Source organism: Carlito syrichta, unplaced genomic scaffold, assembly GCF_000164805.1.
Source record: "Carlito syrichta isolate Samal-C Ts95f unplaced genomic scaffold, Tarsius_syrichta-2.0.1 Scaffold315403, whole genome shotgun sequence".
In the NCBI taxonomy this organism is placed as follows: domain Eukaryota; kingdom Metazoa; phylum Chordata; class Mammalia; order Primates; family Tarsiidae; genus Carlito; species Carlito syrichta.
Genome location: NW_007259499.1, coordinates 225,999 through 243,764, shown reverse-complemented (window position 1 = coordinate 243,764; position 17,766 = coordinate 225,999). Strand labels below are relative to the sequence as shown.

At 46.8% G+C, this 17,766-nt stretch overlaps 1 protein-coding gene across 6 annotated transcripts; it reads left to right on the top strand.

Annotated features, from left to right (window-relative positions):
• Positions 1-13: 13 nt before the first annotated feature.
• SUPT7L (SPT7 like, STAGA complex gamma subunit) lies at positions 14-17,740 on the top strand. Of its 6 annotated transcripts, XM_021706292.1 has the most exons (7): positions 25-106; positions 950-1,043; positions 1,639-1,717; positions 1,848-2,260; positions 9,882-10,206; positions 14,743-14,980; positions 17,380-17,740. In XM_021706292.1, the coding sequence occupies exons 4-7, from the start codon at positions 1,848-1,850 to the stop codon at positions 17,640-17,642; spliced, it is 1,239 nt and encodes a 412-aa protein (XP_021561967.1). In that variant the 5' UTR covers positions 25-106; positions 950-1,043; positions 1,639-1,717; the 3' UTR covers positions 17,643-17,740. The 6 variants fall into 6 exon arrangements, with proteins under 6 accessions (XP_008070944.1, XP_021561967.1, XP_021561965.1 ...); XM_021706290.1 differs by lacking the exon at positions 1,639-1,717 and having other exon boundaries at positions 1,856-2,260; XM_008072751.1 differs by having other exon boundaries at positions 1,639-2,260.
• The last annotated feature ends 26 nt before the right edge of the window (positions 17,741-17,766 follow it).

Here is a 17,766-nt window from a genome sequence, read left to right as displayed (position 1 = left end):
GGCGGCTGAGCGCGCAGACTCGCGCTTCTCGATTCCGCCCTCGCCGGAGGACGCGGGACTCGGCCTGCACCTCGACGACGGTATCTGCTTGCGCTAAACCGGAAAGGTAGACCGGGCGCGGTGGCTCCCGCCTGTCATCCCTGCACTTTGGGAGGCGGGGGCGAGAGGATGGCCTGAGCCCAGCCCGGGCCACTTGCAGAGGCGAGGCCTCGCTGGGCATGGTGGCGCGTGCCTGTGGTTCCAGCTACTTGGCATGGCCGAGGTGGAAGGACTGCCTGAGCTCAGCCTGGGCAACTTGGCGAGACCTCAACTCTACAATAAATCAAAAAATTAGCTGGGTGTGGGTGACATGCGCCAGTGGTTCCAGCTACTTGGAAGGCTGAGGCGGAAGGATCCCCTGAGCCCAGCAGGTCCAGGCTGCGGTGGCCGTGAGCGTGTCCCTACCCTACGGTCTGGGCAACAGAGTGAGACTCCGACTCAAAAAGTAATAATAATAAGATAAAGGTGAAGCCGGGCATATCTAATCGTTCGGTAAATGCGAGATGTGCTGCGTGCCTAGTCCTGTACCGAGATCATAAGGGGTGGACGGGAGAATAAAATTGAGGTGAGAACTGGTTAAAACTAAGGATTAAAGCTGTGACAGAGACATGAAACGTGCTCCGAGAATGGAGAAAGGGAGATGAGCTGGAGGAGTGATAAGGGTGGTCACATAAGCTATACTTAAACGTGGATATGAGTCTGCCAGGGATAGGGGTGTGGTGGGCATTTCTGGCAGAGAGCATAGCTTAAAGGGTCAGTGTAGAAGTTCATGATTTTGTGAGAGCACAGGAGGATTGCAGCCAGGAAGCTCCTCCCAAGCTCTGTGGCTGCACCAGGTGTGTGTGCCTCTAGGCCAGCACTTGCCACCTACTTTCATCTTGACGTTTTCTGTTTCTCTTCCTCATCTCAGGTCAGGGGTCATGCATCACTGGCCTTTGTCTTCCCACATAACGCCTGGCATCCGATAAAAGCTGAAGAGACATATGAGCCATGAATCTGCAGAGGTGAATTAAAAGCAGATGGTGAATTTTGTGGAATGCAAGCCAAATAATTCTAACTGACTTTTTCCAGTAGCAACAGAAAGTCATTAGATGTGGTTTTTGTTTATTTGCATTGTGTGTTTGTTTGAGTCAGAGTCTCACTTTGTCACCCAGACTGGAGTGCAGTAGCACGATCACGGCCCACCACAGCCTCAAACTCCTGGGCTCAGGCGATCCTCCTGCCTCAGCCTCCTGAGTAGCTGGGACTACAGACACGAGCCACCACACCCCTGGCTAATTTTTTTTTTTCTTTTGTAGAGATGAGGTTTTGCTATGTTACCCAGGCTGGTCTCAAACTCCTTGCCTTGAGCAGTCCTCCCACCTTGGACTCCCAAAGGGCTAGGATTAAAGGCATGAGTCACCACTTCCAGCTGAGATTTGAGTTCTGGTAATGAGTTAGTGAGGTCGCTGGAAAATGTTGATACTAGCGCCCCAGATATGACTGTAGCTATTAGTGTGCTAATGACCCAAATTCTGCCTTGTGGTTCAGTTCAGTAAGAATTGTCATTGTGTAACAGTGACCTGCATCTAACAGTTACATTTCTCTTAATTTCTCCAGGGAGAACATCCTTGGTCCTACAGTTTTGCTGACACAGACATTTTTCTAAGCTGCCTCAAACAGCCTGCCTGCCATTGATGTAAATAACTGGCAAGACTTCGTATTTCTCACTGCAGAAGCCTATAACCTAAAGTTGCCTGATCACAAACACGTTACTTTTAGGATATCATCTACATTTAACCCAAGGTCTTGTCTCTTCTTATTCCAAGATGTTGAGATACTGGGGAGAGATACCCATATCATCAAGCCAGACCAACAGAAGTTCCTTTGATTTGCTCCCACGGGAGTTCCGTCTGGTGGAAGTCCATGACCCACCCCTGCACCAGCCCTCAGCCAGCAAGCCCAAGCCCCCCACCATGCTGGACATCCCCTCTGAGCCGTGCAGCCTCACCATCCACACCATCCAGTTGATCCAGCACAACCGTCGCCTTCGCAACCTGATTGCCACGGCTCAGGCCCAGAACCAGCAGCAGACAGAAGGTGTGAAGACTGAGGAGGGCGAGCCTCTTCCCTCCTGCCCGGGGTCACCACCTCTCCCTGATGACCTCCTGCCCCTGGACTGTAAGAACCCCAGTGTACCGTTCCAGATCCGGCACAGTGACCCGGAGAGTGACTTTTATCGGTAAGCAAGCCTTTGCCATGTCTTCCTCTTCTCAAGTAATCTTCCTAGCGACCCTGTTAAGCCTGTAATAGCATTTCCATTTCCACATGTGGAAATGAGGGTAAGAGGAACTGACATGGCCAGGGGCTCTCAGGTCATTAGTGGGAAGTCTATGTTTTGAACCCCAGTCTTCGTACTCCATTCTGCATTTTTTTTTTTTTGAGTTGGAGTCTCACTGTGTCACCCAGGCTGGAGTGTAGTGGCATACCTCGACCTGCTGGGCTCAGGTGATCCTTCCGCCTCAGCCTTCCAAGTAGCTGTACTACAGGCATGCACCACCACGCCCAGCTAATTTTTTGATTTAGTGCAGAGATATGTTCCCGCCAGGTTGCCCAGGCTGGCCTTGAACCCATAGGGTCAGGCAGTCCTCTCACTTCGACCTCTGAAAGTGCTGGGATTATAGGTGTGAGCCACCGTGCCCGGCCCATTCTGTATTTTTAAATGTTCTGATGCAACAAATATTTATTGAGTGCCTACTCTGTGCAAGCACTTTACTAGGCACAAAGTAATACAGTGGTATATAAAAAGGCCATGGCCTCGTAGTTCTGGGAGCTGAGTCTTCCTATGTGAAACGCATGTTATAGTTTTCGCGCATTGTCTTCCAGTTGGGGTTCATGGACTTGTTCTGGTATTATTAGGAATCCACAAGTCTGCACAAGAGTTTTTAAGTTGTGCATTTTCATCTTGATAACACAGTTTAAACATGTTCTGGATCTTTGCTACTCAACATCTGATCTAAGAGCAGAGGCATCAACATCACCTGGGAGCTTGTTAAAAATGCAGACTCCAGGCCCCATCTTATTTGCTAAATCAGAATCTGCATTTTAACAAGCTCTCCTGAAGAGTCACATGTGCACTTAAGTTTGAGAAGCCCTGGCAGATCCTCTGAAACACTGCCTTATAACTTAGTGCTGCTATTAGACTTCAGTATGTAAGTTTGTATTTAATGCCAAGTAGTACAATGAACATCCAAAGACTCTTCACCTGGATTCACCAATGGCTAACATTATGCCAAATTTACTTTCTCACATGTGAATGCATAAGTGTGCATATACTGGGGGAAGCCAAAAAAACGTATACACATTTTAAGAGATGTGATCTATGTATTACTTTTCAAAGTTGAATTGAATTATGGTAGCAGTGTGTAGTGTGATGTTTGCTCAAAAGATGGCACTAATCAAATGAATGCTAGCATCACCATGCGACATGATGGTCAAAGAAAATGGCAGAAGCTCAGTTGTCATTCAAGGAGCGCAAGACCATTTTGAATTGATCTTTGAAATTCAAACACAGGCCAGGCATGGTGGCTCACACCTATGATCCCAGCACTTTGGGAGACAAAGGTGAGAGGATTGTCTGAGCCCATGGATTCAAGACCAGCCTGGGCAACTTGGCAAGACCTCATCTTTACAATAAATCAAAAAAATTAGCCAGTTGTGGTGGCACGTGTTTATAGTTCCAACTACTTGGAAGGTTGAGGTGAAAGGATTGCCTGAGCCCAGCAGGTCGAGGTTGCCATGGCCATGAGCATGCCACTGTACTCCAGTCTGGGAGACAGAGTGAGACTACAACTCAAAAAAAGGAAAAATTCAAGAACATTGTGGAAGTACGACAACAATGGAGGTGTGAGTATACAACAGAACCTCCAACACGCCTAACAATTGCATGCGTTCGTAACAAGTTTGACATGCATGATCCTGTGTGTGATGTGCACAAGGGAAAATCCAGGAGACCTCACAAAGCATCAAGTCCTGCAGTAGTTCACTGTCATCAGAAGTGTCTAGATGCTGATGGTAGCAACTTTGAGTACCTCTTGTAATTGCAGAAGGCAAACGTGACTTGTGTTCATCTTTTATTATCGGTATATATTGAATATTACACTTTTAATAGTTTTTTTCCTTTCTTAAAATTTATAAACCAGGCGCAGTAGCTCACACCTATAATCCTAGCACTTTAGGAGGTGGAGGCAAGAGGATTGCCTGAACCCCACAGGTTCAAGGCTGGCCTGGGCAACTTGATGAGACCTCGTCTCTGCAATAAATCAAAAATTAGCCAGGCATGGTGGTACACACCTGTGGTTCTAGCTACAAGGAAGGCTGAGGCAGAAGGATCGCCTGAGCCCAGCAGGTTAAGGCTGCAGTGGCCATAAGTGTGCCACTGCACTCCAGCCTAGGTCATAGAGTGAGATTCCAACTCAAAAAAAAAGTATATACATTTTTTTGGCACCCTCTGTATGTATACAAGACTTATATACACAAGATTTTTTTTTTTATTTCACCCTTGATTGCCTTAGCATGTATACCCTAGTAAAACAGTTTTCCTGTATAATCACAATATGCTTATCAAACCAAAGTAAATGGACATTAGTTAAGTAATATCACTCAGTAAGTCCACATTCAGATTCCTCCAGTTGTCCTTGCAATATGTAACAAAGATTCACACATTGCATCTGGTTGTTAAGCCTCTTTAGAAGTTTAGGTCACTTGCTTTGTCGAATGGCCCACTGATTTGCTGATTATTTCCTCAAGATTAGATTTAGATTCAGTATGAGGGGAGATCTCAATGAACCCCAGAATTTATTTATTAAAAACTGCATATTTAGCCGGGCTCGGTGGCTCAGCCTGTAATCCTGTGCCTTGGGAGGCTGAGGTGAGTTGATTACCTGAGCCTGCGGGTTTGAGACCCACCTGGGCAACTTGGTGAGACCTCACCTCTACAATAAATCAAAAAAATTAGCTGGGTGTGGTAGCGTGCACCTGTAGTTCCAACTACTTGGAAGGCTGAGGCGGAAGGATCACCGGAGCCCCAGCAGGTCAAGGCTGCAGTGGCCAGGAGCGGCCACTGCACTCCAGTCTAGGTGACAGAGTGAGACTCCTACTCCAAAAAAAACTGCATATTTAGGCCGGGCTTGGTGGCTCAGCCTGTAATCCCAGCACCTGGGGAGGCTGAGACGAGTGGCTTGCCTGAGCCCACAGGTTTGAGACCAGCCCAGGCAATTTGGCGAGACCTCATCTCTACAATCAAATCAAACAAAAAATTAGCTGGGCATGGTAGTATGTGCCTGTAGTTCTGACTACTTGGAAGACTGAGGCGGAAGGATAGCCAGAGCCCAGGTCGACACTGGGGTAGCCGTGAGTGTGCCACTGCACTCTTGCCTGGGCGATAGAATAAGACTCCAACTCAAAAAAAACAAAACAAAACAAGGAGTTCACCTATCGAGATGCTTTTGCCACTGCTCAAAACAGTTTTTGAATTTGTCAGTTTTGATGCCTTTTAGTGTTTCTTCCATTTTTTTTGTTTCCCCTCTTCCACATGGGCAAAACATTTCCCTTTGAGGACTTTTTTCATCTGGGGAAACACAAAGGGAAATCAGGTGAATAGGGAGGGTTAGGGCACAAGGTTCATGCCATTTTTGGTCAAACATTTCTGAACAGTCAGCGTGGTTTGGGCAGATGAACTCATAAATTACCCATCATGAAATAGTCAAACATGTGGAAAGAATCTCCAAAAAAAATTCCTCGAAGCCGAATGCAGCCTCTCATAACAATGCTAGCCTGTATGCTGATGCTGATAGGTCTGCCCTTCAAAAGATAATTCCAATTTTTGGGGGGTCCCCCCTCTATGTCTTGCAGGAATGGTGCAGAAGTGATATTGTATATCATTTATTACATCTGCCTATTGGATGGTAACAATTATTGTCTTAGTGGTCTTAAACTAATGAGAAAAATAACAGAAATAGACTAAATGTGTCAAGGTTGCAGATGGGCCAGTCAGAAGCTATGTGATGTCAAGGCATGTACAGTTGAAGATTCTGAAGTCATTGGAATACTGAGAAGGGGGTGGTAACTGTGTTATTACATGCAGGGCACATGCTACTATACATGTGCCCAACTCAAAAAACTTGCTCTGTTGAAGTCCATACCACATTCACATTTTGAGGGCAATTCAATTTCAACAAGATAATATCATCCATCATACTAAGCTGATGCTGCTATTTATAATTTTATACTTTTTATGCTAAATTTCTTTTAGTAGCTAGTAAGAGTGCTGACCATCAAAAGTTTATACCTAGTTTTGTCTGATACACATTTAACCCTTTGCACTCAGAGTCACCTCACAGATCACCTACCAGCAACTCAACCACACTTTTTAAATAAAATAGTGGAAAACAAATCATTTCATATTAAATAGTATAGCTTTGGCACCAATTATTAGAAGTAATGATATTTGACTTATAATGGAGTTTTGGACATTGAGGAACTTATTTATGACAAAAAAATCAAAATGTTGGCCGGGCTCGGTAGCTCAGTCTGTAATCCCAGCACTTTGGGAGGCCGAGATGAGAGGATTGCCTGAGCCTGCAGGTTTGAGACCCACCCGGGCAACTTGGTGAGACCTCATCTTTACAATAAATCAAAAATTAGCCGGGCGTGGTGGCGCACACCTGTAGTTCCAGCTACTTGGAAGGCTGAGGCAGAAGGATCGCCGGAGCCCAGCAGGTCAAGGCTGCAGTGGCCGGGAGCTTGCCATTGCACTCCAGTCTGGGTGATAGAGTAAGACTCCAACTCAAAAAAAAAAATCAAAATGTTATATCTTAAATTTTTCTAACGTGGTAATGTGTGAAACAGTTACCAGCGTGCATTGTAGGTGCATTGATACATGTTGTACAATAGTAGCTTGTTAGACATCTTCCACCTGGTATTTTTCTATTTGAGCAGACAATGCAGTCCTCCTTTTCTTCCTCCCATATTAACAGTATGTAATTTATTGTCCAGTCTGTGCACTACTATGAAAGCACTTCACACATTCTCTGTCTACATAATGCCAGCTGATTTTTTTCATGTATATCTCAGTATATATTCCATCTTTTTATTTGCTGTTTCATGCAATTTGAATGGAAAACTTCAAGGAAACATGCATTTTTAAAAAATTTTGTACTGGCATAAGTTTGTCCTCTGAGAGGGGACATCCAAGTGGGTTGCCAGACTTTGATGTACCCTCAGAGGAGACATCGAGTTCAAAGGTTAATAAACTGTATAACAGCCGGGCTCGGGGCTCAGCCTGTAATCCCATGCCTTTGGGAGCCCGCGGGTTCGAGACCCACTTGGGCAACTTGGCAAGACCTCATCCCTACAATAAATCAAAAAAATTAGCCGGGCATGGTAGCATGCACCTGTAGTTCCAGCTACTTGGAAGGCTTGAGGCGGAAGGATCGCTTGGAGCCCAGCAAGTTGAGGCTGTGGTGGCCGGGAGCAGCCATTGCACTTCAATCTGAGAGACAGAGTGAGACTCCAACTCAAATAAATAAATAAATAAATAAGTTGTATAACAAACGTAATTTGAATCAGCCATGGAAGTACCGAAAAATCATTTTAAAGGTGCAGATATTACTCTAGTGAAGTGATACTGGTTTAGTTCTGTTTATTTAGTACTTCTGAAGCCCTTAGCCTTTGCCCCAGAGATGCTGGCCGTGGAAATGATGATGGAATGTTAAATGAAAAGCTACTTGGCAATTGGTTGTTGTATTTCAAACTGTTATGTGAGTTACAGTAGTTGCTCCTGTGCAGATTATAGTTAAGTGGGTGAATTGCTTCCCAGACTCTTGTACGGTGCGTGATGACACATGCCAAGTAGGAACCAAGGAAGAATGACTCGGTGCTCTGTTTCATTTGTGTCGATAAAATAATTCTTTTGTCAGAGCGAGGTAGAAGCCAGTAGGAAATTTCAGGAGACAGGTAAATTCTCAAAAGCTTGCTAAGTTATTTTAAGAAGACCAGATAGGTTTTTGAAGGCTTTTCTTGGAAAGATTAAGATTTCCATGGTCGTGATTAGGGGCGAAATGGTGTATTATGAAGAATAAGGGTTCTGGAATCAGAGGCTCCACTGCTTATTAATAATACCTAAACTTTTGACAAGGTAGCTCCTTTGAGCCCCAATTTCCTATCCAAGCAAATAGTAATTATAATAATATGAATCCTACCCATTTCTCAGCATAGAATTGGATGAAAATACTTGGTAAGCTATGTGTTTTTAATTGCTTTTTTTCTTTTTTTTTTTTGCATTGGAGTCTCACTCTGTCTCCCAGGCTAGAATGCAGTAGCACGCTCATGGCCACCACAGCCTCAATCTGCTGGGCTTAGGTGATCCTTCTACCTCAGCCCTCCAATGTAGCTGGAACCACAGGCATGCGCCACCATGCCCGGCTAATTTTTTTTTTTTTTTTTTTATTGTAGAGACAAGGTCTTGCCAAGTTGCTCGGGCTGGTCTCAAACCCCTGAGTTCAGGCAATCCTTTTGCTTACTGGTGTGAGCCACTGCGCCTGGCTGCTTTTATAAAGTTGAGTTGCTTCCTGATTTTAAAAATAGATTCTAGTAATTATGTAAGAATTGGTCTTCTGATTAGAGACTAGATGCTCATGCCTATAATCCCAGCACTTTGGGAGGCGAAGGAGGGATAATCACTGGAGACCAGGAGTTTGAGTTTAGTCTGGGCAACATAGAGAAGCCTTGTCTCTTCCAAAAAAATTTCTACCTTGGCCTCACAGAGTGGTGGGATTAAAGGACATCATCCACCACGCCCAGCTAAAAAATTTTTTAGGTTAGCTGAATGTGGTGGCATAATCCTATGTCCCAGCTACTTGGGAAGCTGAGGTGGGAGGATCACTTGAGCCTGGGAGTTTGAGGCTACAGTGAGCTATAATGGCACCACTGTACTCCAACCTGGGTGACAGAATAGGACTCTCTCTAAAAATAAAAAATAAAAACTGAACTTCTGGAAGTCCACTGTTGCCTAACATGTGTGGATACTGTGTTGTGGTGAGATAATTAGAACATCACTGAGCAGTGTCTAAACTATGCTATTAAACTTACCCCTCCACTGGGCATCATGGCTCACACCTGATCCCGGCATTTTGGGAGGCTACCGCAGGAGAACTGCTTGAGCCCAGGGTTGGAGACAAGCCTGAGCAACAAAACAAGACTTTATCTCTACAAAAAAACAGAAAAGTTTGCCAGGTGTGGTGGTGCATGCCTGTAAACCCAGCTATGCAGGAGGCTGAGGCAGGCAGACTACTTGAGCCCAGGAGTTTGAGGCTATGATGAGCTGTGATATGATTGCACCACTGCACTCCAGCCCGAACAACAGAGTGAGACCCTGCCTCACAAAAACACTCAATACTAAAAGTGATCACAGTCGAGCCGTTGCAAGAAGGAGGAAGCATCCTTTTTGCTGGACGCCCTTTTGTACTGCCTTGTGACAGACGTGCATTGGCTGTTCACATTGTGTCACTGGAGGAGTCAGGGGTATGACGGTGGGCAGCTGAGACGTGCCCTGTTAGTGGCAGGGTGGAACTGAGCAGTGTCTGAGACACACCATCAAACTTAATCCTGTGCTGGATGTCACGGCTCACAGCTGTAACCCCAGCACTTTGGGAGGCAGAGGCAGAGGCGGGCGGATTCCATTTTGGATAGAACTTCCCCAGAAAGCTGGGCCAGTGGTGTGGCTGGAATTGGAAGCTCCAGGGACACGGGCCAGGCCATACCTTTGCCAGAGCACTCATGCCAATCCATATCTCTACATGCAGGGGGAAGGGGGAGCCGGTGACTGAGCTCAGCTGGCACTCTTGTCGGCAGCTCCTCTACCAGGCAGTGGCCACAGTCCTGGCCCATGCAGGCTTCGAGAGTGCCAACGAAAGTGTCCTGGAGACCCTCACAGATGTGGCTCATGAGTACTGCCTCAAATTCACCAAGCTGCTGCGTGTTGCCGTGGACCGAGAGGCCCGGCTGGGACAGACTCCGTTCCCCGACGTCGTGGAGCAGGTGTTCCACGAAGCAGGCGTTGGCAGCGTGCTGTCCCTCCAGAAGTTCTGGCAGCACCGCATCAAGGACTATCACAGCTACATGCTCCAGGTGAGGTGCCTGTGGAGATGTGGGCGCAGATGTCTGGCTGGGCTGGGTGTCAGCAGGGTCCCACAACACTTGCTCTCAAGTGTAGGACATGAGTCTTGGGACAGAGTGAACTTAACACACTTTTATCCTGGCCAGACACCATGGGCCCCTTTAGTCAGTGAATGACCACATTCACTGATATTTCCTCTGGAAGAAAGTGTACACAGGCATGTGGAATTTGCAATAATGTGGTTGGCATGCTTTTATCCAGCAAGCATTTATTGAGTGCTTATTGTGAGTTAGGCAGTGTGGGGTTCGGTCGTCAACAAGTTCCTTGAGCTTCCATTCTTGTTGAGAGGAAACAAAAGCAAGAAAACAAAATGACCAAAACAATTTCACAAGCTGGGTGTGGTGGCCCATGCCTAGAGTTCCAGCTACTCAGGAGGCTGAGGCAGGAGGCTGCCACAAGGCCAGGAGTTCCAGGCCCACCCGGACAACACAGCAAGACCCTGTTTGTAAACACACACATGCAACACAATTCAGATGGAGTTAAGTGCTATGAAAATCCAGACCGCAGAGAGATGGCATCACCTGAAGGATAGGCTGGGAGACTAATTTTGGCTTGAACCAGAAATGTTTATCCAGCCCTTGTGATTCTCAGCGTGTCATCTGTACACGGTTTTAGCCTCCCCAGAGGATGAGAAGAATGTGATGAGAAGGCTGGGCGTGCAGTTCCTTTCACCTGTGCCAGCTCTGGCATGTTACCCTTTCTTTTCTTCCTTTCTCTAATAAACTTTGTTTAAAAACTTAAAAAAAAAAAGAGAGAGAGAGACTGAGCCGGGCTCGGTGGCTCAGCCTGTAATCCTAGTGCTTTGGGAGACTGAGGTGAGTGAATTGCCTGAGCCCGCAGGCTCGAGACCCGCCTGGGCAACTTGGCAAGACCTCATCTGTACAATAAATCAAAAATTAGCCGGGCGTGGTAGCGCGTGCCTGTAGTTCCAGCTACTTGGAAGGCTGAGGCAGAAGAATCGCCAGAGCCCAGTAGGTCGAGGCTGCTGTGACCGGGAGCGGCCACTGCACTCTAGTCTGGGTGATAGAATAAGACTCCAGCTCAAAAAAAAAAAAGAGGCCAGTCGGGCTCAGTGGCTCAGCCTGTAATCCCGTGCCTTTGGGAGGCTGAGGTGAGTGGATTGCCTGAGCCCGCAAGTTCGAGACCTGCCTGGGCAACTTGGTGAGACCTCATCGCTACAATAAATTAAAAAAAATTAGCCAGGTGTGGTAGCGCGTGCCTGTAGTTCCAGCTACTTGGAAGGCTGAGGCGGAAGGATCTCCGGAGCCCAGCAGGTCGAGGCTGCGGTAGCCGGGAACGGCCACTGCCACTGCATTCCAGTCTGGGTGAGAGAGTGAGACTCCAACTCAAAAAAAAAAAAAAAAAAAGAGAGGCCAAGGGTTCAAGACCAGCATGGGCAGTTGGTAAGACTTCATCTCTGTAATAAATCAAAAAACCAACCAGGTGTGGTGGCGCACGCCTATAGTCCCAGTTACTTAGAAGGCTGAGGTGGGAGGATTGCCTGAGCCTAGCAAGTCGAGGCTGCAATAGTCACAATCACACCACTGCACTCTAGCCTGGGCATCAGAGTCAGACACTAACTCAAAATAAAAATACAATTAAGAACTCTCAGTAAAATATGTATTTATACCAGGTGCAATAGCTCAAGCCTATAATCCCAGCACTTTGGAAGGCCGAGGTGAGGGGATTGCCTGAGCTCACAGGTTCGAGAACAGCCTGGGCAATTTGGCGAGACCTCCTCATCTCTACAGCCAGGTGACAGAGTGAGACTCCAACTCAAAATATATATATATATATATTTTTTGATATATATATATATTTTTTCTTTTTTAAATATATTCGGGGGTACAAGTGCAGATTTCTTACATGCATGCAGTCTGGGCTTTTAGTGTACCCATCACCCAAATACCCAATAGGTAATTTTCAACCGCATCCCGCTCCCGCCCTCCCCTTCAGCAATCTCCAATGGCTGTTACTCCATTCTATACATCCATGTGTACCCACTGTTTAGCTCCCACTTACAAGTGAGAGCATGCGGTACTTGACTTTCTAAGTTATTTCACTTAAGTAATGGCCTCCTGTTCCATCCATGTTGCTGCAGAACATGATTTCATTCTTTCTCATGGCTGAGTAGAATTCCTGATATATATATATGTATGCCAGGATGCTAAAAAACGTATATACATTAAGAAGTGTTTGCCATAATCAGAAGTGTTTGGACACTGATGGTAACCACTTTGAGCACCTCTTATAGAAGTCAAATGTGACTTGTATCCATCTTATTGAATTCTACAACTTAATAGTTTTTTTCCTTTCTTAAAATGTATATATATATAGGCACTGTATGTGTTTGTGTGTGTGTATACTCCCTTTTTTTTTGAGTCGGAGTTTCACTCTCACCCAGGCTAAAGTGCCACCACAGCCTCGACCTGCTGGGCCTACGTGATCCTTCCACTTCAGCCTTCCGAGTACTGGTAACACAGGCATGCACCTCCAAGCCTGACTAATTTTTTTTTTTGAGTCGGAGTCTCTGTCGCCCAGACTGGAGTGCAGTGGCCACTCCCAGCCACTGCAGCCTCGACCTGCTGGGCCTACGTGATCCTTCCACTTCAGCCTTCCGAGTACTGGTAACACAGGCATGCACCTCTAAGCCTGACTAATTTTTTTTTTTTTTGAGTTGGAGTCTCTGTCGCCCAGACTGGAGTGCAGTGGCCACTCCCAGCCACCGCAGCCTCGACCTGCTGGGCTCCGGCGATCCTTCCACCTCAGCCTTCCAAGTAACTGGAACTACAGGTGTGCGCTACCATGCCCGGCTCATTTTTTTGATTTATTGTAGAGATGAGGTCTCTCCAAGTTGCCCAGGTGGGTCTCGAACCCGCGGGCTCAGGCAATCCACTCACCTCAGCCTCCCAAAGGCGCGGGATTACAGGCTGAGCCACCGAGCCCGGCCAATTTTTTAAATTTATTGTAGAGACGAGTTCTTGTCATGTTGCTCAGGCTGGTATACCCCATTTTATTTATTCAGTCTTCCATTGATGGAAACTTAGGTTGATTCCATATCCTTGCTGTTGAAATAGGCTGAAATAAACATACAAGTACAGTTATCTTCTCTCCCCCACCCCCAAGTTGGAGTCTCACTCTGTAACCCCGGCTAAAGTGGCAGGCTTACAGCTACTGCAGCTTTAACCTGCTGGACTCAGGAGATCCTTCCACCTCAGCCTTCCAAGTAGCTGAAACTACAGGCATGTGCCACCATGCCCAGCTAATTTTTTTAGTTATTATAATAACAAGGTCTTACCATGTGCCCAGGCTGGTCTCAAACCCCTGGGTTCAGGCAGTCCTCTCACCTCGGCCTCCCAAAGTTGTTGGGATTACAGGTATGAGCTACCATGCCCAGCAGTCTTTTTGGTATAATGATTTCTTTCTCTTTGAATATATACCCAGTAGTGGGATTGCTAGATTGAATGGTAGTTCTTTAAGAAATATCTTTTTTTTTTTTGAGTTGGAGTCTCATTCCATTGCCCAGGCTGGAATGCAGTGGCATGCTCATGGCCATCCCAGCGTTGACCTGCTGGGCTCCAGTGATCCTTTCATGCCAGCCTTCCAAGTTGCTGGAATTACAGGTGTGCACTACCACGCCCAGCTAATTTTTTGTTGTTGTTATTTATTGTAGAGACAAGATCTTGCCAAGTTGCCTGGGCTGGTCTCGAACTCGTGGGTTCAGGCAATCCACTCACCTCAGCCTCCCAAAATGCTAGAATTACAGGCTAAGCCACTGAGCCCAGCCCTTTAAGAAATCTTGATAGGAATTTTTTTTTTTTTTGAGTTGGAGTCTTACTCTGTCGCCCAGACTAGAGTGCAGTAGCACGCTCCCGGCCACTGCAGCCTCAACCTGCTGGGCTCTGGCAATTCTTCCACCTCAGCTTTCCAAGTAGCCGGATCTATAGGCGTACGCTGCTATGCCCAGCTAATTTTTGATTTATTGTAGAGACATGGGGGGTCTTGTCAAATTGCCCTGGTGGATCTCGAACCCGCAGGCTCAGGCAATCCACTTGCCTTGGCCTCCCAAAGTGCTGGGATTACAGGCTGAGGCACCAAGCCCGGCCATTGTTAAGAATTTTTAACACCCAACCAAAAGGTCTTTGCTAAGTGATCTTATGTGCCATACCATTCATTATCTACATAGGATACATGTGTGAGCTATTAGTTTCTATAGACAAAAATTTAATATTTTGTCCCAGCTCTGAGTTATCTTTAACACAATATAACTTTGTTTTTTACCTCCCTGTAACTCTTAATTAACGATACACACATTCTCTGCCAAACAGATTTTCTTTCCATCACACGTAAATGCAAACCCAGCACCTCAAACGGTGCCTGCCATTGGCTGTGAGTGTTAAAGCTTCTCTGTTACCCACGTTCTGCTGACTTGTCCATGGGAAATGCTTTTAACACTTCCTTGGAAAACGGATCTTGCTTGCCAACAGATTAGTAAGCAACTCTCCGAAGAGTACGAAAGGATCGTCAATCCCGAGAAGGCCACCGAGGATGCCAAGCCTGTGAAGGTCAAGGAGGAGCCCGTGAGTGACATCCCCTTTCCCGTCAGCGAGGAGCCGGAGGCCGACCTTGTGTCTGGAGAGCAGCCACTACCCATGGGTGTCCTTGGGGCTCAGAGTGAGCGCTTCCCTGCTAACCTGGAGGCAGACGCTTCGCCACAGGCTGCAAGTAAGAGGAGTAACCGTGCTCACTTTGGTTCCAGGAGATCTGCCGTTCTTAGTACGTTTGGCTTTTTGGAATCAAGCTCTGGGAATAGGAGAACAAAAGTGGGAGTGGGCAGGATGGAAAGGCCTAGAGCAAAACTGGCCTCACAGACAGAGAGATCCCAGCTCTCTTCTCTCTCCAGTCAGCGAAGAGAGGACCAGCACAGCTTCACAGGCTTTCTTTAAAATAATCCCTGGTTGGCTGGGCACAGTGTCTCATGCCTGTCATCCCAGCGTTTTGGGAGGCTGAGGTGAGAAGATTGCCTGAGCTCGCGGGTTCGAGACCAGCCCAGGCAACTTGGCAAGACCTTGTCTCTACAATAGATAAAAAAAATTAGCTGGAAGGATCACTGGAGCCCAGCAGGTTGATGCTGGGGTGGCCATGAGTGTGCCACTGCACTCTAGCCTAGGCGACAGAGTGAGACTCCAACTCAAAAAAAGAAAAATGAAGAAGAAGTTGGTGTTCTCAGTCTGGGCAACTTGGTGAGACCTTGTCTCTACAGTAAATAAAAAAATTAGCCAGGCGTGGTGGTGCATGCCTGTAGTTTCAGCTACTTGGAAGGCTGACGGGGGATGATTGCCCGAGCCCAGCAGGTCTAGGCTGCAGTGGCCATGAGCATGCCACTGCACTCCAACCTGGAAGACAGAGTGAGACTGCAACTGAAAAAATTAAAATTAAATAAAATAATCCCTGGTTAAGGTGTAGGTGCAGTATGTGTTGTCCTGATGACCATGGTGGCTCGGCTGATCCGGCCAGTTGGACAGACATCCCTTCCTCTAGTGTTTTGTCCTGGTCCTTCCTGATGCCGTGCTTAGTTGAGCAAAGCTGCTGCCAGAGAGACTGAGGGGTGTTCTTGCTCAAGGATGTTTGAGTGGCTTTTCTGTTAGAGTATCCTAACAAATGGAAATTAGACATTGAAATAGGCTTCCCAGTTACAGGCAGCTGGCCTCTTCTTCCATAGACTCTGTGATTGCCTCAGGAACCAGGACAACAGACTGATTGAGCTAGTTAGGCTGCAAGTTATTCTGGGCACTCAGTTGTTTACAAATATAAATTGTCATTTAATCAATGTACAAATGATTCTAATAGTAAAATCTTCAAATATGGTCTAGATGGAATTAGGCCATACTTTTAAAAGTGTTGGGCCAAAAACTTTACATCATGAAAGAAGTAATAACCATAGCAGAACAGCATTGCAGAATACACAGAGAGATGGGAGGACAGACTTTGCAGCACCTTGGATGGATTTATAGTCTATCATACTCCATGATCTAGCACAGAAACAAAGAGCTGAGTACCACATGTTCTCACTCACAAGTGGACCCTGAATGATCGTGACACTGCAAGAAAGGGATTGACAGTGACAAGACCCTGCTGGGGGGGAAGGGCACATAACATCAGTAAGGGTGCATGATTTCAATCCAGGCAAAGTGAGGTCAAATGGGAGGCCCACGCTTCACCTGCACGTAGACCACTTATGTTCCCAGTCCTGACTTGTACTGCACATCTTTAAAATAAAACAGAAATTGGCTGGGCTTGGTGGCTCAGCTGGTAATCCCAGTACTTAGGGAGGCTGAGGCGAGTAGATTACCTGAGCCCATGGGTTCGAGACCAGCCTGGGCAGCTTGGTGAGGCCTTGTCTCTACAATAAATCAAAAATTAGCCAGGTGTGGTACCGCATGCCGGTAGTCCCAGCTACTCGAAAGGCTGAGGCAGAAGGATCACCAGACCCCAGCAGGTCGACACTGGAATGGCCGTGAGCGTGCCACTGCACTCAAGCCTGGGCGATGGAGTGAGACTCCAACTCAAAAAAACCCTAATTTAAAAAAAAAGAGAGATGGGAAGTCCCAAGCAAAATTACTGCAGACTGAGGGACCATGTCTCTTGTCAGTGGAGACCAGGTAAGGAACTGCTGTCAGCATTATATAGTGATCGTTAACTTTCCATGAGAGAGGACCAGAGATCCAAACAAAAGGCAGGAAAGCAAGACAGCCCCATAAAAGGAGGAAAGGACAGGCAGACTAAACAACCAAGCAAGGCCCATGGCTGTACGCGTCTCTGGGCTGGGAGCCCGGGAATCTTCTCCACCTACAGAGTTTCATTTCCCTGGTTTAGCCAGAAAGGGGTGGGGGAGGCAGAGGAACGAAAGGTGGAAGAAGTAGAAAAGACGATGCTCAGAGCCGGTCATTTTTTGTTGCTGATCGCTTTTTGAAGCAGAGAAGAACAATCGTATTCTCTAGCCAAGGACAGAGTCAGAGTGAAAACAGCTCAGAGAACGAGAGTCAGTCTGGGGAATGTACTTACTCTCCCTGGTGTCACACTTGGCTGACCACTGAGCCTACGTTTGTCTTTTCTGGTTCTAGGTGCAGAGGTCAATGCTTCTCCCCTGTGGAATCTGGCCCATGTGAAAATGGAGCCTCAGGAGAGTGAAGAAGGCAATGTCTCTGGGCACGGCGTGCTGGGCAGCGATGTCTTTGAGGAGCCCATGTCAGGCATGAGTGAAGCTGGGATCCCTCAGAGCCCTGATGACTCTGACAGCAGCTGTGGCTCCCACTCCACGGACAGCCTCATGGGGCCCTCCCCTGTTTTCAACCAGCGCTGCAAGAAGCGGATGAGGAAAATGTAAAAAGAAGAGGGAGCGTTTCTTCCAGACCCACAACGTCCAACAGAAAACTTGCTGTATTAGAATGTGTTTCCATAAATAGTGATTTAACTACTATTCTTTTTTTTTTTTTTGAGTTGGAGTCTCA

Excerpts from the sequence above, each read along its gene's own strand:
- SUPT7L (XM_021706290.1), top strand. Across the intron at positions 2,261-9,881 it reads CCGGAGAGTGACTTTTATCG|GGGGAAGGGGGAGCCGGTGA; the intron begins GTAAGCAAGCCT and ends CTCTACATGCAG. Across the intron at positions 10,207-14,742 it reads ATCACAGCTACATGCTCCAG|ATTAGTAAGCAACTCTCCGA; the intron begins GTGAGGTGCCTG and ends GCTTGCCAACAG.